The sequence below is a fragment of the Rasamsonia byssochlamydoides genome (assembly GCF_041956645.1).
Source record: "Rasamsonia byssochlamydoides strain NRRL 3658 unplaced genomic scaffold VTN77scaffold_30, whole genome shotgun sequence".
Classification (NCBI taxonomy): Eukaryota; Fungi; Ascomycota; class Eurotiomycetes; order Eurotiales; family Trichocomaceae; genus Rasamsonia; species Rasamsonia byssochlamydoides.
Genome location: NW_027192413.1, coordinates 230524 through 253378, shown reverse-complemented (window position 1 = coordinate 253378; position 22855 = coordinate 230524). Strand labels below are relative to the sequence as shown.

At 49.0% G+C, this 22855-nt stretch overlaps 9 protein-coding genes across 9 annotated transcripts; 6 read left to right on the top strand and 3 right to left on the bottom strand.

Annotated features, from left to right (window-relative positions):
- Positions 1-1897: 1897 nt before the first annotated feature.
- On the bottom strand, positions 1898-2878 carry VTN77DRAFT_4461 (uncharacterized protein; the record flags this gene model as incomplete). The annotated part of the gene is made up of 1 exon (XM_069420523.1): positions 1898-2878. The coding sequence occupies one exon, from the start codon at positions 2876-2878 to the stop codon at positions 1898-1900; it is 981 nt and encodes a 326-aa protein (XP_069277854.1).
- Positions 2879-4159: 1281 nt separating this feature from the next.
- Positions 4160-4633, bottom strand: VTN77DRAFT_4460 (uncharacterized protein; the record flags this gene model as incomplete). The annotated part of the gene is made up of 1 exon (XM_069420522.1): positions 4160-4633. The coding sequence occupies one exon, from the start codon at positions 4631-4633 to the stop codon at positions 4160-4162; it is 474 nt and encodes a 157-aa protein (XP_069277853.1).
- Positions 4634-5480: 847 nt separating this feature from the next.
- VTN77DRAFT_4459 (uncharacterized protein) lies at positions 5481-7885 on the top strand (the record flags this gene model as incomplete). The annotated part of the gene is made up of 4 exons (XM_069420520.1): positions 5481-5882; positions 5952-6583; positions 7030-7600; positions 7661-7885. 4 exons carry the CDS (start codon positions 5481-5483, stop codon positions 7883-7885), a joined length of 1830 nt encoding a protein of 609 aa, XP_069277852.1.
- Positions 7886-8826: 941 nt separating this feature from the next.
- VTN77DRAFT_4458 (uncharacterized protein) lies at positions 8827-11081 on the top strand (the record flags this gene model as incomplete). Its single annotated transcript, XM_069420519.1, has 8 exons — positions 8827-9102; positions 9210-9272; positions 9405-9446; positions 9535-9769; positions 9913-10003; positions 10082-10301; positions 10396-10495; positions 10552-11081. The coding sequence occupies 8 exons, from the start codon at positions 8827-8829 to the stop codon at positions 11079-11081; spliced, it is 1557 nt and encodes a 518-aa protein (XP_069277851.1).
- A 192-nt stretch (positions 11082-11273) lies between these two features.
- VTN77DRAFT_4457 (uncharacterized protein) lies at positions 11274-12134 on the bottom strand (the record flags this gene model as incomplete). The annotated part of the gene is made up of 2 exons (XM_069420518.1): positions 11274-11733; positions 11785-12134. 2 exons carry the CDS (start codon positions 12132-12134, stop codon positions 11274-11276), a joined length of 810 nt encoding a protein of 269 aa, XP_069277850.1.
- Positions 12135-13707: 1573 nt separating this feature from the next.
- On the top strand, positions 13708-15531 carry VTN77DRAFT_4456 (uncharacterized protein; the record flags this gene model as incomplete). Its single annotated transcript, XM_069420517.1, has 2 exons — positions 13708-14007; positions 14065-15531. 2 exons carry the CDS (start codon positions 13708-13710, stop codon positions 15529-15531), a joined length of 1767 nt encoding a protein of 588 aa, XP_069277849.1.
- A 738-nt stretch (positions 15532-16269) lies between these two features.
- VTN77DRAFT_4455 (uncharacterized protein) lies at positions 16270-17382 on the top strand (the record flags this gene model as incomplete). The annotated part of the gene is made up of 1 exon (XM_069420516.1): positions 16270-17382. The coding sequence occupies one exon, from the start codon at positions 16270-16272 to the stop codon at positions 17380-17382; it is 1113 nt and encodes a 370-aa protein (XP_069277848.1).
- A 1095-nt stretch (positions 17383-18477) lies between these two features.
- On the top strand, positions 18478-19801 carry VTN77DRAFT_4454 (uncharacterized protein; the record flags this gene model as incomplete). Its single annotated transcript, XM_069420515.1, has 3 exons — positions 18478-18511; positions 18692-18873; positions 18992-19801. The coding sequence occupies 3 exons, from the start codon at positions 18478-18480 to the stop codon at positions 19799-19801; spliced, it is 1026 nt and encodes a 341-aa protein (XP_069277847.1).
- A 1856-nt stretch (positions 19802-21657) lies between these two features.
- Positions 21658-22845, top strand: VTN77DRAFT_4453 (uncharacterized protein; the record flags this gene model as incomplete). Its single annotated transcript, XM_069420514.1, has 1 exon — positions 21658-22845. The coding sequence occupies one exon, from the start codon at positions 21658-21660 to the stop codon at positions 22843-22845; it is 1188 nt and encodes a 395-aa protein (XP_069277846.1).
- Positions 22846-22855: the final 10 nt, after the last annotated feature.

Genomic DNA, 22855 nt, shown 5'->3' with positions numbered 1-22855 from the left:
GTAAAGCCAAGGTTGTGTGACATGGCATGTGCATATAATAGGGCATAGGGAACTGTAACTGTAACCGAACTGCCCTGAGCGGTCAAGAACAAAACCAAGCTAACTAAACCACTGACTTAACCCGGACAAGACCGGTGGAATCTGCTTGTTATGTGGACGGAGCTATTATCATTATCATTAGCCCAGAAAAAAGCCAAGCAACGGTGATATTAATGTCGGCTTCCGACAAGGGCCGACACCGAGGGAACAGCTGCAACTTTAGATGCAGTGCCAGCAAAATTATGCACGTTGACTCGGTTTATTATTTCCACTTGGAGCTATTATTTATTTGCTATTTGGAGTACATACCACATGCCGCCTTCTATTAGGATTATGTACAGATTAGTCGAGGAAATAGTTCAAATTCTCAAACGTCCCTATATAGTGATAGGGACAAGTAGGGTAAGGTCTGTCTCCTAAAATGTATAGCATACAATGGCGACAGTATGTGAAAATGCTACTGGAGAAAGCAGCAACGGGCACTCCCCAATGCACGGCACGCATTTGATGAGATATATACACAGAGCATATGATATACCTTCTTCTTCGACCCCATCTCAAGGATTTCATTTCACCAAGACCCTTCCTATGGAATCTTTATTGGAGAACAATCCTGGTTGGTGCTGCTGGTGTATTCCGTCTGGTATGTACATGTACGTTGGGTTAGAGGCTGCTAGGTGAGGTTTCTCCTTCTTCTGGCCAGTAAGGATCTATTGATATAAATGCCATTGCATTAATTAAACAGAGCTTTAAGGGTTGAAAACATGGAGTTTCAATGACTTCGACCAAGATGAGTGAACTTGAATATCGGGTAGTATATAGTATATATACTTTGCATGAGGATATTGTTGAGAAAACTAAAAAAAAAAAAAAAAACTGGAGAAGAACTCATATATATGAAGCATCCAAAACGTCCCGACGACATCAAAACTTGCCCTAAAAACGATATCGCGGGTAACGTTGAGTCTGCTTCTATTGAAATACTATGGGCAGCCACCTTGCTCAGTCCCTGCTCAATCCTAACAGCTTCATTCGTGCTTCCTTTTCCAAAATCTAAAACATCTTGCCGACAGAAGAGGGATGTGGAGATCTGTCGAGCCATCAGAAGAAACCTGCAGAGGGAGTTTACGGAAACGAGAAAAAGCAAATGAATGTATGTATTCTACATGTACATACAAAACAGGGGGGGGGGGGGGGGGGGGGGCGGGCAACTGGTTTAAATCATAACTAAGCAAAAAAAAAAAGGCTCTCGCTCCCTATCTCTTCAAGCTTATATTTATGTACATCAGAGACAGAGTCCACCATATCATCTGCTATTTTTTTTTACTGTCCAACATATATAGAAATGATAAAGGGGACGGACTATCTATCGCTTGCAACCAGAGAGAGAGAGAGAGCACTCTCAATTTTATCTCTCTTCACCACTCTTGCTTAACCCAGGGCAAGAGAAGTCAATTGCATTCTTGAAAAAGAGTCAAAAGTGGCCAGCTACTAGAACTCTGCATGAAATTGAGCTAATAATACTGCCCATTTAGTCATATTATGACTCAACTTATATTTTCATTCATCGTCTGGGTTTGGATTTCATTTATATTTGACCTGACTCCATTACCTGACTGTTCTCTATGGAATATCCTCCTGGGAGGGCTCAACACTCTTTGAGACTGTACATACCAAAGTTAATCCCATTTGGATGTAATTATCCTGCTGCCCAGATAGAGGCCCATCGTCTTAACAAGGTTACCAATCTAGAGTCGCCCCAATATCCCCAAGACTTCTCGGATGGATTGCAGTCAACATTCCTGCATAATGCTGTACCTCCTTTACCCGATTCTGCTTTCAGAATTTGCCGACCTTCTCAATCTGATATCATTTGCGGTGCTGTTTCCAATGAGCTTTGACCTCGAATTAATTTCAAATGCTCCTTTTCCGATTGAAGCCTCTTTAAGGCCGCGGCAACCTCGTGGTGTCCTCTGAATATGGCGACCTGAAATGGTGTCCAATGTTTGTTACCTGAGATCATGTCAATATCAGCACCGGCATCCAGTAGACTTGTCACAATCTCGGTATGTCCCCCCTCTGCGGCCGCATATAAGGCGGTGCATCCATTATAATAACATCCCTCTGCGTTGACATCGGCACCGGCCGCCAAAAGCCTCTCAACCACTTCCGTATGGCCTGCCAGCGCAGCTGCTTGCAATGCGGTCAAACCTTTGTACCGCATTAATGGGGTATTCACATGAGCACCCTCAGAAAGCAATAGATCCACAAGTGCAATCTGTCCGCCGGCTGCAGCAGCTTGTAGGGCTGTTCTCCCATTATTATGTGCTGGGGGCGCATTGATGTCAGCCCCTTTGTCCAGAAGTCGTGTCACAATGGTGAGATGCCCTCCCTCCGCTGCAGCCTGTAAAGCTGTTCTCCCCATGTAGCGATGTGCTGGACGATTGATATCCGCTCCCGCTGCAATTAGCCTGTCCACGACTTCCAGATGACCTGCTCCAGCGGCTAATGCCAGTGCCGTTCGTCCCCCATTGTTGCCTCCAGGTGCATCAACTTCGGCGCCTGCTAATAGAAGCCTATCTACAATATGAATATGACCGGCAACGGCAGCGGCTTGCAAGGCCGTTTGTCCATAGTACCCTGTAGGGGGCTCATTAGGATCAGCGTTTCTTCCCAGCAGCTCTGAAACCAGGTCGAGGTCTCCCTGTGAGGAGGCGATTTGTAATGGTGACCAGATGTTCTCGTCATCAACTTCCGCATTGAACTTGTTTCGTTGATGGGGAGAGGTCATCCTGGGCTGCAGATTGAAAATGCGATATTCTGCGAGGTTTATCGTCATAGACAAGCACGGTGACTCTCGTCCACGAGAAACCAATCCAAAGCCGTGATTACTGCTGCTTATCCAATGCTATTAGCCTCTAGATGTCACGTGGAGAGACCAAGGGTGGTTTATTTTAACATCTCACGTGAGAGGACGCACCTTCTCCTCGAGTAGTGGCTTTTTGGAGGCGCCACAATCAATTAAATTTCCTGGTTCCGTTCCTAATATTTGGGGAGAGTTTCGTCGGTGGGATGGTATCGCCCCGCGTGTGCCTCAATGTAGAGTCCCAGCTGGATCGGAGTCAGCGGTTGTTGCGGACCCGAGAGTCTCGAAATTGACAAAGGGCATCTGATCAAAGGTCCACTTCTTCTGGCCGTACTTGGATGTAAAATTATTATTGCNNTGGTTTCTGTGAGAAAAATAAAAAAAAAAAAAAAAAACTGACTGGTGGGTGTTGGCCCCGTCGGAAGTTGCCTATACTCCCCCTCACCTCACTTACCAGATACCTGCTAGGTAGGTAGTTATGGACTAGCACATCCTCCATGACATATAGCATAGTTACCACCAATCATACGAGATTATCAGAACCTCCAAGAGCCCTGTTGCGTTTCGTAGGAGTGGTTTTCCCTCGTTCCACACCACTGAGGAGAACAAAGACCACCGTGGATGGGTCAGCTGATGATACGATGGCGATATGTTGGGTACACAGCAGAATAGTCTTATCTAGCCGTATTATTTTAATCTATCTATGGATCGAAACAATGGCGGGATTTGCTAGTGGCTCTGATGAGATGACAGGGCTTATCTCCACATCTGCTCTGCACAGACTGCACTAATACTGCTTGCCTTAATACCGCTGCAGCTACTAGTTAGTAGAGAACTCACTAGTAATACTACCGCTGTATCTTCGAACAGCACTACTCCGTACGCTGTTGGTACTACTATTTGGGGCTCCTGCGGCTGCCCGCATCAAGGCTGATAACAAGTTTGAGAGGCGCAGACCAACATTACTATTACAACGCCCACCCGCTCGAGGTCTCTTGGGGACTTTCCCAGGCCCACGTCATTTACTTTTCCAATATACCAGCTAACCACCCATCCATTACCTAGAATTTGACTTGCAGACCCTTCAAATTTTTCCTTTCCTGGCTCCTTTTCTTTTTTTTTTCCCTTAGATCTTTCCCTGTTGTTCTTTAATCAAAATATGGAGCGACACAAGTCTGAGAATCGAACGTGCACGCGCGCTGTGCGGTTATCTCTGCCGCTATCTGTCTGCATACAGGAGTCGAAGGCCGGATGTCAAATACACGGTCTTCCGGGATTCGGGATGGCGCTATACCGAGTATGTTTGGCAATTCGCAATTCCTGTCGACAAAGACATTGTTTCTCATAGGCATACAGCGATTCTGAGCACGGGCTTCGGGACCTTTGGGAGTACGGTCCTGTGCAAATAGGTTTCGAGACTCGGAATTCCTTCCACAGTGGTACGTCGAGGCGATTTATCATCACTCCGACACGCGCTTTCCACATCTGAAGAGCGCGATGATATCCGATATCGACGGCGACGATGACACGTTGTTCCGAGGGGAACTTCTTGCCCTGGTCAGGATGATCCGAGGCCGTCTGGCTATGAAAGGCTGTGTTGACCATGCCATCCACCCGGTAGGTTTCGACCAGCCAGCTTCCTATCTTCTGTTGCCGACGATTTTGGAACTGCAGGTCCTCCTCTTCTCCATGATGGGGACGCAACACGCACGGATCCTTCAGGGCCATTTCATGGCATTGAACTGGTGGTCCATCGTAGCAAACTCTACGACTTCCAACAGGAGAATGCTGCTCTCTTGACTTCTTTGCACAATGGTTTCTTAGTTCTCCTGCAGGCGAGACCAAACCAGAATGATACTTAGGATGGGAGAATGGAGTTTTGGAAATTGTTTTTTTTTTGGATGTGATATTGTCAAAAGTACGTCTTGGTGTCATTCTATATCTTAAGAATACTGTTCTTTGCGTAACACCCTGTACATAGCATGCTTTTGGTCACGTATGAAAACTGTCATAACCACGCTAAGTCCCTCTAAAAGACTAGGAAGAGAATGAATGATCCTGCTCCGTTACGTATATCAGCATCAGGCAAGGATATAAGGCACTAGGTAAGGACATGAACTACTCATAGATTCTTGAATGAACTATATTTTTTTTTATCAACTGAGGTAAGTAGGTAAGTACCAGGCGTACGTGGAAAAATGCAAAAATTTCCTCTTCCGGAAAGGTTGACTCTGGAAATAGGTCAACTGCTTAGCATGCTTAATCTGTACTCCATCCTTGTACTGTAGTCATGGGGAAGGAAATATCAACATAAAGGGCTCGTGTTGTCACATGATTGCTGTTATTACCAGGTACCGTACTGTATGTAATTTACATTCATCCATGTATGTGTGTATTATTACCCCCACATCCCTATTACCTACCAGGGGTAGGGAGATGATGTGATTTCCTGGTAGGTAGGATGCCAGACCTAGTAAAAACATAGTTAAGACTGGTACAAAAGCGTAGATTATCGTATATACCTCTTTACCAGTTGAAATGTATCAATATACTATTGTTTCTAAACATATCCATCATGTCGACCATCACGGTAAACGAGCCAGCCCCTTCCTTCCCTCTGCTAGACACGTCTCTGCTGGATACCTCCAGCACACCAAAAGCAACCGTCCAACTACACGCCCTATCAGCCGGCCACCTCACGCTGCCAGAAAAGTACTTTGTGCATCCCGCATCCAACACAGCCCGCCGGACAGTGCCATCGCTGGCCTTCCTCATCCAGCACCGCCATCCTTTCACAGGACGACTCACCCGTCTCGTCTTCGACCTGGGCCTGAGGCGAGACATCGAGCGATACTCGGCGCCCATCCGGCGGCACGCAGCAACACGCCAGCCGCTGTCGACAGAGCCGGATGTCGTCCAGAGCTTGGCTAGAGGTGGGCTGAGGCCGGGGGATATCGATTATGTGGTTTACTCTCATGTACGAACATCTGTCTATCCGATGTCTTGCTTGTAGTTGCTTTAAGTCTAACATGATATGCTGCAACAGGTCCACTGGGACCACATCGGCGAGCCGCGCGACTTTCCCACCAGCACGTTTGTCATCGGCCCTGGCGCGAGGGATCTCCTGCAGGGGACGAAATCCAACTCTTTGACCGGCAGCCACTCCTTCTTCGAGGCCAATCTGCTACCGGAAGACAGGACGATTGAACTGCGTGATCCAAGCAGCAGCGAACAAGTCGACGGGCTGGGAGACAAGCGAGCTGGATCGTCTGGAGAGGCAGACTTCTATCAATCCTGGACGATGACGACGACAACGACGACAGATTCGTTCACTCTCCCCGTCATCGACCTCTTCCGCGACGGCACCGTCTACATCGTCCATGCTCCGGGCCATCTACCAGGGCATATCAACCTGCTGGTAAGAACTGGATCCACAAAATGGGTGTACTTGGCCGGAGACGCCTGCCACGACCGACGGATTATGCGCCGGCAGAGAGAGATTGGCGAGTGGGTGGACGACGACGGCCATGTCTGCTGCATCCATGCTGATCGAAAGACGGCTGAGGAGACGATCGAGCGGATCCGGGGGCTGGAGCAGCGGGGGGTCGAAGTCATTTTCGCGCATGATGTGGAGTGGGAGGAGGATGCGAGGAATAAACGTCGATTCTGGGGAGAATCGTGAGTGCAGTAGATGCTTGCAATTGATTTAACGGATTACATGTTTCCTGCGGACAGGACAGGCTGGTGTAGATCTATGATGGCGGAAGCATTAGATGTCAATATCTCAATATCTCAATATCTACGATTTGATATTGTATGCAGTCTATCTGGAGGAGGGATTTAGTTTCCGATCAGGAGGATTTGAACAATAATGAAGAATCATGTTGAGCTTGTTTTCACGATACAGTACAACATCACTATGAAGTATCAACTATGTATTATTACTGCATGATGCAGGTGGGGATACCCCACTGTATAGACTCCAATACGATGCATACAGGTGTCTTCTGTCTGTATTTTGTCCATCCAGTTACCTGGGTATGTGTGTACATATAGTTATGTGGAGCAGACCTCAGCCGTCAACTGGATTATTCCTTCTATCAACAATAATTATCATTTTCAAGCACTCTCCTCATGTCCTCCTTCAAAGAGCAATTCATCGCCGAGCACGGCCCCCACGCCTGGAACGACGGCTGGCAGAGCGTGCTGAACCTCAGCCCGGCGCTCTTCGAGGCGAGTCTGGGCTTGCGTAGCATCCCAAAGAAAAATCGACACCTTCCGCCCAAAGTGCAAGCCTTCATTGCCCTGGCCGTCGACAGTGCCGCCACCCATCTCCACGTCCCAGGCATTCAGGAACATGTCCGCGCTGCCCTGGCCGCAGGCGCCACGGCCACCGAGCTCATCGAGGTGGTCGAGCTGACCAGCACACTGGGCATTCACGCATGCAACATTGGCGTGCCGCTGCTCGTCGAGGTGCTGAAGGAGGAAGGCCATCCAGCAGGACAAAGTCAACCGCTGGACGAGCGGCGGCAGCAGCTCAAAGCTGACTTCGCGCGCAATCGCGGCTACTGGCATGCCTTCTGGGAGGACTTTTTGCGACTCGACCCGGACTTTTTCGAGGCGTATTTGAATTTTTCGTCTGTGCCGTGGGTGAGGAGGACTGAGAGTGGGATGCAGGGGGTTTTGGAGCCGAAGGTATCCCATCTATTATACCAAATTCAATTCAACGCGAGTTGATTCTGACGAGGGCTACAGACCAAAGAACTAATCTACTGCGCCTTCGACGCCGCAGCTACCCATCTCTACCAGCCCGGCCTCAAGCTGCACATGCGCAATGCGCTGCGCTACGGCGCCAGTCCGGAGGAGATCATGGAGGTTCTGGAGATTGCGACGGCGTTGAGTCTGCATACGGCGACGGTGGCGGCGCCTATTATCGAGAGGGAGTTGGCAGCAGCAGCAGCAGCATCTAAGGCAGATTGACCTGTATAATACCTGGGCAAACGGTTTACAGGGCAATTTTATCTTCAGGAAAGGGTACCTATCTAGAATGGGTAGATGACTTCCTTTTTGGTTCCGTGCAATACAATTGTATCAGGTATGTATGTATAGTACTCTGGAGTACTATACATACATGCTATACGTACTGTAATTGAAATTCCTATCAGTACAGCGTACACGTATTGACGCCAGTACTAGGACACCTATCTTCCATCACTGTACCACGTATTCTTTTCTATTTCCCCAGATTTTACTATATCTCCACCCCACAAATTGGGGTAAATGATCTACATGAATAAGCACGAAGTACTCCGTACCCCAGATTATACTAATTCTTACCCCAACTTTCGGCGTCTATCCGAATCAGAGCTTCCCCACCCCCGCAAAATCATGCATTAGGGATAAAATATCTACCTAGCTAGGAAGATCTCTATCTAAAACCGGAAAAGGGGGAAAAGAAAATAGAGACAAAAAATAAAGGAAGTAAGCTTCCACCCATTCATAGACAGGCAGTACAGTACAGGACAGTACAAGACTAGTAAATAGACATGTAGTCTTTAGTCTCAATTCACGGAGACATTCCGCTGACTTTCCTAATCAATAGTCAGATAGTTAAGAATGCAATGAGTGTGATTACCCCAATGTAATAATGCAGGACTAACTACTGTACTGTACATCCCTAGCTAAGGACGTTAGTGACCTACCTGTCTACGGTCTCAACTACAATCAGCTGGGAGCAATAAACAAGACCAGCCTGAGAACGGACAAGAATTTCCCCCAACAATTAATACGCAAACAGGGATCGAATTATATTACCTAGTTAGTCCTTGTCAGTCAGTCAGTCATTGCTATATTATATTATAACCTGTGGTTTTCAATCAAGGATACATATTATTCTAGTCTATCAACATATTCCAATTACCATGATGATGGACACCAACGCTAATTCCAATTCTAATACCAATCCCAATTCTCTTGAAAACGACGACACCGACGAAAAACCGCACAGTGCCCTGCACATCGAAGATGGAAACAGCAACGACTCCGCCCGCGACAGTACTGGTGACAACAATCCAGAAGCTATTCTTTCCGCCGAAGAATTCCACAAACGCGAAGCGGCCGTCGTCTTCAAACTAGACTGCTTCATTGCGCCGGTCATGATGCTGCTGATGCTGATTTCGTATTTGGATCGGGGGAATGTAAGTCTGAGTAATCCTACCTAACCCTAAGCATAACATGGTATTCCTTGGGGGTAGTATAGGGATATGGTATAGTGGCTGATATTATATGTGATTGATGATGATAGATCGGCTTCGCTGCAACGCAGGGTCTGTCGGAGGATATTGGGTTGAAGGGGTCGGAGTTGAATGTACACCTGCCTACATACCTAATAATTGAGTATCTTATCTCGTCCCAACAGAGACAGTTCTCTCTGTTCGGATGAATCTGACTGTTGTCTGGTTTCTAACCAACTAACTGCCTGACTAATTTGTATATGTAGATCGCAATATCCCTCTTCTACATCTTCTACATCCTTGCTGAGGTGCGTACCCCTACCCTATCCTATCCTATCCTTACCCTTACTACTGACAAATTACACTGCACTGTATATACCTAACTGACGACTGAAGTTCCCCACCTCCCTCCTCGTCAAACGCCTCCAGTACCACCGCGTCATCCCTTTCATCACCGCTTGCTGGGGCCTCGTCTGCCTGTGCACGGGGTTTGTGCAGGGTTTTCCGTCTCTTGTCGTGACGAGGCTGCTGCTGGGGTTTTTTGAGGGGTGCTTGTTCCCCTCGATGACGCTGTTTCTGTGTGATTGGTATAAGCGAGAGGAGCTGGCGACGAGGATTTCATTTTTGTTTGGTAGGACGAACAACAGTGTTACCAGCTCTCTCATTTGTTTTCTGTTTTTATTTATTTTTCTGTTCATCTTTGTTTGAATTGGGTTGTCTGATTCTACAGCATATTATATATATAGCATGACGATGATACTGATGATACTGCAGTGGCATCCGCCCTATCAGGCGCCTTCGGCGGCCTCCTCGCATATGCAATCCTCTACATGAACGGCACAGCGGGACTGCATGGGTGGAGGTGGTATGAACATCTCCTTCTATACCTATCTACACCTTTATTCTACCCATATGTACACCTCTATACTGACGGGACGGCTAGGCTCTACATCATCGAAGGCCTCATCACCCTCGTCTGGGCCGGGATCTGCCGCTTCGTCGTGCCGAAGAACTTCGAGACCGCCTACTTCCTGACGAAGGAGGACAAGGTTGTCATGCGCCGGCGGGCCGAGATCATGGCCTCGTATAGCGGTGGGAAGGGACACTACAAGTGGCGGGATGTGAAAATGGCTGCTGGAGACATCAAGAGTTGGGTGCATGGGGTGATTCAGATTTGTGTTGTGACGATTCTATATGGTATTGCCCTGTCACCTATCCACCGGATTCACACATCAAATGGTATATAGTATGATACAGACGACTGATGATATGTCAGGCTTCGGCACGTTCCTCCCCATCATCCTCAAGGATGGATTCCACTATTCGACTATCCAGGCCCAGTATCTTGTTATTCCGGGTACGTTTCCACCCCTGTCTGTTCACCTCCTATCTACTCCCTCTGACGACAGCAAGTAAACCTCTGGGGCGCCCTCATCTACGCCATCGGCGCCGTGCTCTCCGACCGCTACAAAGCGCGCTTCCTCTCACTCATCCTCGCCGCTCCTTTCGGCATCGCGGGCTACGCCATCCTCGTCGTCAACGGCCGCGGCGGCGACGTCGTCGTCTCCCCCGGCGTGCGGTATTTCGCGACCTACCTGATTGCGACAGCGTGCTACCTCTGCACGGGGACGAACATCGCTTGGTTATCGTCCAACTGTGCGCCAGACGGCAAGCGCGCGGCCAGCGTGGGCATCCTGCTGTCGCTGACGAATATCGGCGGCGTGGTCGCGGGACAGATCTATCAGACTGCTGCCGCGCCGGCGTTTGTCCTCGGCCATTCGTGGAGTCTGGGCTGTTTGGCGTTTGCCTGGTGTGGGTGGTGGGTGGTCCTGTTCATCTATAAGCGGAGGGAGAGAGAGAAGGATCGAGACTTGCTGGAGGGGAAGAGTATCCCGCCGGAGAAGTGGAGTGATCGCGCGCCGGATTTTCGGTATCAGTTTTAGTATATACAGTATAGTCAGATCAGTCGGTTTATGCTTGTCGGAATAAACATGCTTGCAATGGCGGATGTTCGTCTGGTGTCTTGTCCTGTATGTCCTCTGCTGTATATCACTGTACTGTAGTATGCGATTGAAATGACAAGTTCTTTATCCTCGATATATATGCACCTATACTGTTTTAGTAGTATGTTACAGTCAACCAGACTCCGCACGCGCACGCTCCTCCAACGCCGCAACCGCATTCTGCAGCTCGCGTATCCGCTGTCCAACCCGTCGCTTCACCTCCTCCCTGACCTCCGGCTGGATGTCCTCCGGATCGTAGTTTGGCGCGATGCGATCCATTCCCTCGGCTTCACCCTGCATGGGCGGCCCCGCGGCCGGATCGCCCGAGAGCAAGGGGTCTGTCCGGCCCTCGGCGATTCTGTCCTGCGGATTCTGTAACACGGGCTCCATGGGCACCGGTGCGGTCTCGCCCTCAAACACCTTTGCCGGCGTGTCCGGTGCTGACGACGTCGTCATCTCCGTGTAAAGCGTGTACACGCGGGTGAGATGGTTGAGAGCGTCGCGGGCTGACTCGCGATCGGACGCGGCGTAGATGGTCGCCGCGTTGGTGCTGTCAGTGGCAATCTCGAACTCGTCTTTGGCGGCGTCGTACCTGCCAGAAGTCAGTAAGTTTCAATCCAACCAACGGCATGACAAGTCATACAGCTCCTGCAACTCCTCCACCAGCAGATCCGCCTCACTCTTGCCGGACGTCGGCTTCAGGTCTGCGTAGCCTCGAGACGACCAGACCAGCGGAGATACCGGGTTTGGTATCACCGGCGCTGTCAGTAGCAGCTCACCCTGTCTACGTCTGTGTCTGTATCTGGTGGATTCTTGTGTCGATGCTGATCCAGATCCAGTCCTGGACATGTATCCTCGAGAGAATTTCAACACTCCGCGCGGTAGCTGACATGATAATAAAGGAACTACCATCGTCCCATCGCTCAACCCTCGGATCTTGTAACCCCCATATGGGGACGATCTCGAGATGGTACGAGACAACAACGCTGCCATTGTCAGACGCAATTAGCGTGAAGCAATTTCTTTAAAAAAAAAATATTGAAAAACTCGTCTGCTCAGAATGAAGGCATTAATGAAAAGAGTTACAAATATTCGAGAGAAGATGAGATGAATCAACTGGAGTCAGTTGAAGGTTGGAGTGACGATCGAGCGCAATTGCGATGGTTCAACATCGCGATGACGTCAGTCGGATGAACCCAGTCCTATCTAATCTTCACGTGACTGAAACACCCACCAGATATGCACTAGTCCTAATCTGGTATATCCAAAGTGGTCCATGTCCGGGACCATTGGCTTGCTTTTCTACTCCGTCCATCCTATTCTTTTCTTTTATTTTCATTAAAATGAAGAAAAAAAAGTAATTAGACTAGGAGGGCCCCTGAACTGGCCGCCCGTCTGCTCTGCACACTGCATTCGTGATCGATCTCTATAGGTTATAGGCACATGGATCATGCAGTACGGAGTAGATATTGCTGATATTTTGGGCACAATAGGGATTAGACGGTGCAGATCTGCTGAATAAATATTACTCTTGTCTGATGAGCTGGCTAGAACTGGAGCAGGAGAGCAAGGGGTGGTGCGCAGATCCACCCCTAGCTTACTCGTACTCCGCATAATCCCATGATCATGATCTATCTTCCCCCGCCGGAGATCTCAGATTCTGCACTCTGTACGGAATACTCCATAGTCTATCTTCATACGGAATACATAGTGGGCAAATAAATCATTGGCTTTCTACCTACCTACCGAACTATTCCTGCAGCTGGACGCAGGGAGGTAGGATAGCATTTACAGAACGGAGTGTCTATGTGCATTCCTATATATGTAGCCAAGACTGCAAAGTAATAGGGCTGGCTGGGCTGGCTGAATGATCGACAACGCAGTAGATCCACCCCTTCCTTCGGAAGCTCTTCCCCGGACTAATTGCTGATAGCTGACTGGCTGGCTGGCTGGCTGACGATTCGAGTCGATTCGAATCGGGTTTCTTGGATTTTTCTCCGCTTATTGGATTGGATAACATTACATCTAGGATGCAGATACAGCAAGGCAATAATTAGGTTAGGTATGATAAAAAAGAGAAGAAGAAGAAAGAAAAAGGCATATTCATATATGTCGTGATATGATATAATATGTACTGTAATCCATACCTAGGCGCAGATTGGCGCAGACCTCGAATCTAACCCCTGCTGCAATTTACATGTGCAGGGCTAAGGCAAAGTCTGGTCTAGTCCCCTATACTCCATACAACTACCTGTCTATGCATGCTCCAGACAGAACCTTTTTTTTTTTCAGCAAACCACATAGGACCGGTCGACCCGCTTTTGACTGAAAGTGATGTTCTCACCTGATGTTGGTCACATTTCGCAATATAATATGTACGTAGTAATACCTACAGATATTGGTAGGGGCTTAAGCAGAGCAGTGCGACCTGTCTTTCTCTCACACACACTCTCTCTTTCTATATATATATTATGTAGAAGTACTGTTACAGTCAGTATCGTGCTATTCTGTTAGTATACTCTTATTACTACATTAACGTATTGTCTATTAATAGCTCATCGTCAACATGATGAGCGCCATCCAGAATGGTTTACTGGGATGGAGACATAGACCTATATACAAATATTTTCTGTCCTTGGTTTTGACACTCGCCGCTGCTGCTACTAACACGGTCCACGTCCACGATGAGTCCTTTATCCCCGACATCATTCTGCGGGTCACAGCGACAAACTACAGCCAAGCATGTCACGAACGCTACTCTGTCCTCGTCAATGGCACTTCTCCAGGACCAGAACTCAGATTTCAGGAAGGGAAAACAACCTGGATTCGGGTGTACAATGATATGGAGGCGGAAAATGTCACGATGGTAGTATCCATCTTACAGTATATATAGCATGGGCCCTGATTAATCTATGACATACAGCACTGGCATGGCCTCAGCATGATGGTCGCCCCCTTCTCCGACGGTACCCCCCAGGCCAGCCAGTGGCCGATTCCTCCGGGGTATTTCTTCGACTACGAAGTCCATCCTGATGTTGGATATGCCGGGACATACTTCTACCACTCGCATGTTGGCTTTCAGGCTGTCTCTGCGGCGGGCGCGCTGATTGTGGAAGAAACAACCCCTCCTCCTTATACGTATGATGAGGAGCGGGTTATCGTGCTGTCCGATTTCTTCCACAAGACGGACGGCGAAATCGAGGAGGGGCTCACGTCAGAGACCTTTACTTGGAGTGGAGAGCCGGATGCGGTGCTGGTTAATGGACAGGGGAAACCAGCCAAAGCGGACGGCTCTTGCTTGTTGGCAGCCATCGATGTCGAGCCAGGCAAGACGTATCGACTGCGTTTTATCGGCGCAACTGCTCTGTCGTTCGTCTGGCTTGGTATTGAAGGCCATGATCTGGAAATCATCGAAGCGGATGGACAATACACACAGCCGTTGACCACCAGCTACATGCAGATCGCCAGCGGTCAGCGTTTCAGCGCGCTGCTCCACACGAAGACAGATAGCCAGCTGGCAAATGGCACTCGCCAGTTCTATATCCAGCTGGTGACGCTCGAACGCCCCACAGTGATCACATCATTCGCCGCGTTACGGTATCCCGGAGCGAATGCAGATCTCACGACAGTCCCCAGCACACCTCCTCTTCCCATGCCGTCGACGACAAACGGATGGCTGGATTACCAGCTTCGTCCGTTGACACCCAATCTCGATTTCCCCCGTCTTGAGGAAGTCACCTGGAGGATTGTCATTCACGTCCACCAGAACATCAGCAAGAACATCGTCTGGGTCGAGAATGGCTATCCCTGGACCGAGACCGTCCCCAAATCGCCATACCTGATCGACATCTACCAGGACAAGTATGACCTGGATGCCGTCTATGACCGCGCGATGGCCAACGGCGGCTTTGACACCATCACCCGCACGTTCCCGGCCAAGATGGGCGAGGTTCTCGAGATCGTCTGGCAGAATCAGGGCTCGACGACCGGCGGAGTCGAAACGCATCCCTTCCACGCGCATGGCCGTCACTTTTACGACATCGGCGGTGGCAACGGCACCTACGACCCCATTGCCAACGAGATGCGACTGCTCTCGAACCCGCCCGTCCTGCGCGATACGACGGTGCTCTACCGCTACCGGGAGAAGACCCGTCCGTACGCAAACTCGGGCTGGCGGGCGTGGAGGCTGCGGGTTGATGACGCCGGGGTGTGGATGATGCACTGCCATATCCTGCAGCATATGATCATGGGGATGCAGATGGTGTTTGTCTTTGGTGATAAAGAGCAGATCGTCCGGCAGACGGGGACTGCGTCGTATGGGTATCTCACCTTTGGTGGGCCGGCCTATGGCAACAGTACGCATTGGCCGGAGGTGGTGCATTTTTTTTGACTAGGCTGTAAGATGAAGAGATCACTGATCGATCTGTACAGATATCTTGCAATGTGTTGGTTAGTCGAGTCTATAAATGAAGACATAAGTCCATATAAACGACAAACGTCCCAACTTCATCAGGCTGTGAATACTGACAGAAGGGGACTCACTACGTACGTACCTTTAGAATGTTGTTAGATTTAGGGTTATAGTTGAATGACAGTCGCTAACTATAATTATATTAAAACAAGACAGCTTCTTTTCTCTCTTTTCTGTCCTCTCTGTGTTTTGTTATCAGCTCTGCTCATTCGTACACAGTAGTATTCTGTACTTACGAGACACAGCATACACAGGATCCAGCTGTCCATATCATTTACGAAATAGGTAATTAACAACATTTTTCTCCAAAGTCATTGTTTGTTGGCTCTATGCTGTATAATGCTGTCCCTAATTTACCCCGCTCATGCCCCCTCTCTCGTAGTATATAATTCGCTCTGAGACGGGACTGGAGCATCCCCAGGTGAATGTGGGGAAGGACTGACGAAACGAACCGATCACAAAAGAAGAAAAAGGTACCTTATGTAGTACATGCATAGCTAAGGATGGGAAATAGCATGGAATGGAGATATCATCCTCTCAGTGACTCTCACTGTTGGCATGACATTGCATAGGAGTGCCTAAATCTACATTCTCTAGGTACAGACTTTCTCGATCAGAATCTCTAGATCAACCGCTGTATCTATCTGTATACTAGCCATGTCGACACTTCCCTTCCCCCCTTCAGCCTCCTCTGATCCACAGGTCTATGTCACCATCTCTGCCCTCGACGGGGGCCATCTCACGCTGCCAGAGGGGCTGTTCGTCACCGACGCGGACCCCGACAAACGCAGCACAGTCCCGTCGCTGTCGTTTCTGATCCAGCATCCTTCGCAACCACCCAACAAGAATCATGACAATGACAACGACAATGTTGATAGTGAAAATACAAAGATTGTCTTCGACCTCGGCATCAAACGCGACCTCTCCGGCTACCGCCCCGCCATGCAGTCGCACATCGCGAACAGACAGCCCATCCTGACGTCGCCCGACGTCGCCGGCAGCCTACGACAGGGCGGCCTCGACCCCGCGACCGACATCGACCTCGTCATCATGAGCCACGTCCACTGGGACCACGTCGGGACGCCCGCGGACTTTGCGCGCGCGACCTTTGTCGTTGGCCCCGGGACACTGCGCCTGTTGGAGCAGGGGGCGCCGCCGCACTATCCGGCGGAGATTTTCGATCCGGAGATGTTGCCGCGAGAGCGCGTGTGGGAGTTGCCTGCTTCGGGTGTGTCGGATGGTTCTGAGGCTGGATATGTGGGTGAGAAGGCGATGGCTCTGAAGAACGCCTGGCAGCCTCTAGGCAGTGGCAGTAGCGACGACAACAGTGACAGTGACATCATATTCCCCGCGGTGATCGACCTCTTCAACGACAGGAGTCTCTACCTGATCGACAGCCCGGGCCATCTATTCGGACACATGAACCTCCTCGCGCGCATCGGGCCGACGAAATGGGTGTACCTGGGAGGCGATTGCTGCCACGACGCGCGGATCCTGACAGGTGAGAAGGATATCGCGCTGTACGACGACGGGAGGGGACATCTGCGCAGCGTGCATGTCGACACGGATGTCGCGCGGACAACGCTGCAGCGGATTCGCAGGTTGCTTCCTGAGACGACGACCGAGGATGGGAGGGTCATTAGCAGTGTGGCGGGGAGGAGTCTTGTTAATGGGGCAGGAGATGCGTCTGTCGAGATCGAGGTTATTGTCGCGCATGATGGGGCCTGGAGGGAGAAGAATCGCCATCGTTTTTTCCCAAATATGCTGTGATGTGCCAGAGATCAAGGAAGAAATATTGATCTATTTATACCAGAAGGTAGATACCTATTATAGTAACTTCTATGCAGATCCATGGATATATGTTGATATCGATGGTATACGCTACTCCTACCACTGTCGATGTCAAAAATATTGTACCTAATAATATCAGCCAACCAGTCCAACTGAGTAAGTCATCATCAACAATTTGTGTTATTGTTACAGACTTCGGCCAAAAAGAGGTGCCATGACATCAACTTCTTGGTGAATCTGAACCAGGTATCGTGTGCGCCAACAGTTATTTTTTAATCAGTCAAACAACTTCCATAGCTTTCATGCAAATATTTTTATACACAATTGTTTCTCCAACGAGCTTTCCTAGGTAGTGTAAGGATGTACTGTACTGTACTATACTGTACTGTGTATACCACAGTTCACAGCCAAAGGTCTTGCATACAGTAAGATACGTACTGTACTGTACGCACCCCGCAATTTCCCCCAATTGTGGGGTTGGCTTGGTCACGTTACCTACCTAACCCCAGATTCAGCCATTACCCCATCACCAAGATGATTGTCATCATCTATTTAGGTTGGTGGATTCCTACCTGGGAGGTAGATTAATAACTTTACTTTGGTTAAATTGCTGTAGTACGTAGTGTACAGTACATACAATGCAATTGCTAGGAGATTCAACAGTACATGGATCTTCTCCAACAGAAATTCAAGCCCGATAGCTCCATGTATCTTGCTGACTGTGTAAGTTAAGTAATTAATTAATTAACTACTAGTTGATCAAAAATAAGTAATTGACCTACCTAGGTAACTTGCCCAATAATGTCAGTACTGTACTAGCGATGAACGATCAAGAGATTGAAACTAAGACCAGAGACGAACGACCTTGAATTTCTAGATTTACTACCACAACTACCTACCTACCTACCTATCTTCCTTCGTTTCTTTTTTCGTTTTTCCTTGCTACTCTTTCCGATAACAACCAACGACCATTCTTTCTTCGTCTCCTCCTATTCGGAGATCGACAAACGAACGACCGACCGAACGAACGAACATTTCCAGAAACAAGGGAAAAGATAAGAGAAGAGGTGAAAGATGGCCACGCCAGAGAAAACCATCGCCTTTATAGGTATGTACATACACACATATACATACATGCATGCATACTCCACACTGCAGTACCACACCACATACCATACCCTATTACTACATATCATTTTACGTATGATTCACCTATCTATCTGAGTTACCCATAGCAATCCGTACCTATCAACTGACGTGATGATTGACGACTGACGACTGACAACAGGCCTCGGTGTCATGGGCTACCCCATGGCCGTCAACCTGCGCACCCAGCTCGGGCCGGAATACAGGCTGCTGATCTGCGACGTCAACGGGGATGCGTTGCAGAAGTTTCAAGCCGAGATGAAAGAGAAAAATGCTGGACCGGTCGAAGTAGTGGCGACGGGGTTTGAGGCTGTCAAGGCGGCGGTATTTCTGTCCTATTCTAGTTTCTGTCTTGTCTTGTCTGATTTATCCTGTTCTGGTTCTGCTGCAGTTGGTATCTAAAGTTCAGCACTAACGTGGATATCTGATATTGTTGTTACAGGACCTCGTCATCACCATGCTCCCCGGCACTCCAGCCGTCAAGGCCGTCTATCTCGACCCGTCGACAGGCATCCTAGCCGGCGTGAAAGCCGCGGCTGCAACCACATCGTCTGGACGAAGGAAAATCATCATGGAATGCGGGACCATCGAGACGGCCACCATCCTGGAAGTCGCCCGCGCGACGAAAGACACTGCCTCCGAGCTGGCGTCTTCCGGATGGACGCTGACGTTCGTCGACGCCCCGGTGTCAGGCGGCCCAATGGGCGCGCAGGCAGGGACACTGACGTTCATGGTTGGCGTCGACAGCGACAGCAACGCGAACAACAGCGTTTTCAACGCAGTGAAGAACGTCCTCTCACACATGGGCAAGGCCGAGAACGTCTTCCTCTGCGGCGACGTCGGCGCCGGCACCGCCTTCAAGATCATCAACAACTACCTATCGGCCATCACGAGCCTGGCGGCGTCAGAGGCGCTCAACATCGGCGCCAAGATGGGGCTCGACCCAAAGCTGCTGACAGACGTCATCAACACGAGCGGCGGCCAGTGCTGGGTGACGTCGCAGAGCAACCCCGTGCCGGGCGTGCAGGCCAACGCGCCGGCGAGTCGTGGCTACGAGGGCGGATTCCGCATCGAGCTGTGCAAGAAGGTGCTGGGCATGGGCTCTGAGCTGGCGAAGATGGTGGGCGCGAGGACCGTCCTCGACAAGCCGACGCTGGCGGCCTTCGAAGAGGCGGCTGCTGATCCGCGATACAGTGGAAAGGATGCGCGGGTGGTTTACAAGTGGTTGAACGAGTCGACTCGGAAGGACTGAGTGTGATGCAGGCAGACAGGCAGATAGTTTAGAAACGCTATACCACAAACATTCTATACATATTCCATCCTCTGTACAGACATAAGTAAGTATGCAAGCAAGAGTATTATCATACTGCAGGTATCGCAGGATATTCTGAGTGCTCCTGCCTTGGCTAACGGAGAACCTCGCATTTTCACTATATATAGTATATGTATACGGTTAATCCAGTTGGAGGAGAATAACTAAATGAATTTCATAAGTTGCAGGGCTTCGAGACTCCCATCATTCGTCAGTGTGATAAGTTGGAAGGTGCTGGGAATACTCGCCGGAACATTGTAGGACCGTTCTGACATCATTAGTCAGCTAAGTAGGGCTCGCCATCCTTGCTCCCTAACAGGTTCTATATAGAGACAATATAATAAGAGCAAGCAAAGCTTTAGGAGAAGGTGGTTCAAGGTTTTCTCGAGGCAAGGCTGCTGACAAAGGCCATAGTGGCTGTATCTTAAAATAACCTATGCTTAGAGCCAAGGAAGTTTTCTTTGGCAAGCAAGTATTATGATGCAGTGCTGTTTTTTTCAAGGAAGCGTAGTATTGAGATTGGATTGCATTGAATTTCGTTAAGCCTCTTATAGCAATTTAAAAAAATAAGTGATCTTCTTTACATTTATTAATTTTGATTCTTCTATATGGACAGAGTAACATTAACGAACATCTATAAAAAAAGAAATATAAAGAGTGAGTGCATGAGGTATAATAACTCCTACTCAAAAGAAGTAGTCTAAAAGATTCAATCGAACTGAAAATAGATTTTTCTCTATTTCTCTTCTTCTTCTTCTTCTTCTCTCTCTCTCTCTTTTTTATGTGATTTTCTACGATAGAAATCCCTCCGGAATACCTACCTAGGGTGCTAATTCTGGATAAGTACAGTACATAGGTACATACTTATTTGGAATTGACAACCTTTTTTTTCTGACGAAAGCCTTATTCAGATATATAAGCAGTCGTTTCAAGTAGATGACTATATACACGGACTACAAATGATAATAGACGTAGACATGAATACCGATATGGATATATGAGAGATGTTTATTTTATTTTAGCAATAAGTTTGCTTCATTAAAGGGACTGCTGGGTACAACATCTCTATCGAAGATATGATGTATTGTTTGCTATGCTACGTATGAAAACTCATTCAGTATGAAACTTAGTTGAAAGCCAGTTTGAAAATAAATTAAATTAAACTAAATAAAACTTTTAATTTCTATGAGAGTGTTGACCCAATTCAATTTCTGGAGTAATTCGGTTTCGATTTGATCTCCAAATGTGGGGTTAGGTTGCGTTGGGGTTCACCGACTCGCAGACTCACTCACAGTCTGTTACTACGACATTCATGGATCCATCAATCAATTAGCTAATTCTACTGGAATTGTTGATTGATTGGTTAATTAATTAATAGGCTTATATGCTTTATTTTTTTTTACTCCACACCACCAACCTGCCTACCTAGGTAGATATCTATTGATAGATACTGAATTAGGAAATTGATTATTTAACTCCCCTGACCTACCCCGCAGATAGAATATCTATCCCTCTAGCACACTACCTTGATACATATGTGGAGTTCTAGTCAGTACATACTGCGTAAGGTTAGGTGCTGATATACTGACTTAATAGCCAGATTTCCTCCTACTTTGCATGAGAAGGTAAGGTATTACTCGATTAATTAACAAGCTTCATTTATATACTATCACACCAAATCAGATAAACTGACTGACAACGAACTACCAGCAGATCAGGCGTCATGACTTGACTGGACTGGACTGGACTGAATCTGATGTTTATCATCTCGAATTATTAGTCCCTACACCACCATCATGGCTACCACTGTAGCACCGTCCGCAAATTCCTCTACGACTGCGTCTCTCCCCCCCACAATGAAAGCCCAACTCCTCACCTACTACAACACCCCTTACCAACTCCGAACTGATCTCCCCCTGCCGAAACTGACCTCGCCGTACGACGTGCTGATCCGCATCGATGCCGCATCATACTGCCATACAGACTTCGTTCTTGCCGCAGGCGAAATGCCCGGCAACCCAGCCTCGTTTCCGCATGTGGGGTGTCATGAGTTTGCGGGGACGGTGGTTGCGCTGCCTCACATCCCAGAAACCTCAATAGGAGCTGAAATTTTCACACTTCAACCCGGCTCCCGCGTCGGCGTCGGCAGCCGCGCGTACCATCCCTGCGGGAGATGCGACGAGTGTCTCGACGAGAGTCAGCCTGACAGCGACGGCAGAGGCTACTCCGTATACTGCCCCTGCATCCGGGGCAACGGGATCGGCATGGACGGCGGGTTCCGCGAGTACGCGGTGGTCGACAGCAGGCAGGTTGCGCCGCTACCAGACGCGATGAGCGCCGTTGAGGCGGCGCCGCTGATGTGCGCTGGCGTGACGATCTATGCTGCGCTGAAGAAGGCTGCCCTGAAACCTGGCCAGCGCGTGGGTATTATCGGCTGTGGTGGTGGCCTGGGGCATCTGGGTCTGCAGTTTGCCGTCAAGATGGGCCTGCTCGTGTACGGTGTCGACAATGCCGATGCGCCGTTGGAACTAGTCAGAAAACTGGACAATATCGCCGGAGCGAGGATAATCGACGCTCGGGTTGAGACGGCAGAGAGTGTTGTCCAGGAGGTGGGAGCACAAGACGGCAAGCTGCATCGCGGAGAGATGGGCCTTGATGCCGTCATCGTCCTCCCCGAGAGCCAGGCTGCGTTCCAGTATGGGATCGACCTGCTGAAGAACCATGGCAAGTGCGTGCTGGTCTCGTTCCCGAAGAAAGGGTTCCATCTGTCGGCGCGGGACGTCGTGTTTCGCGATATTTCCATCGTGGGCAGTCTGGTTGGCAGTAACAAGATCCTCCGCGAGATGGTGCAGTTTGCGGCGGAGAATGGCATCAAGCCTGTTGTCAAGCGGTTTCCGCTTGAAAAACTGAATGAGTTGGTGGACGAGTACAAGGCTGGGTATGGGGGGAAGTCGGTTGTCGACTTTAGTATGCAGGTTGACTAGTGATTCGTCT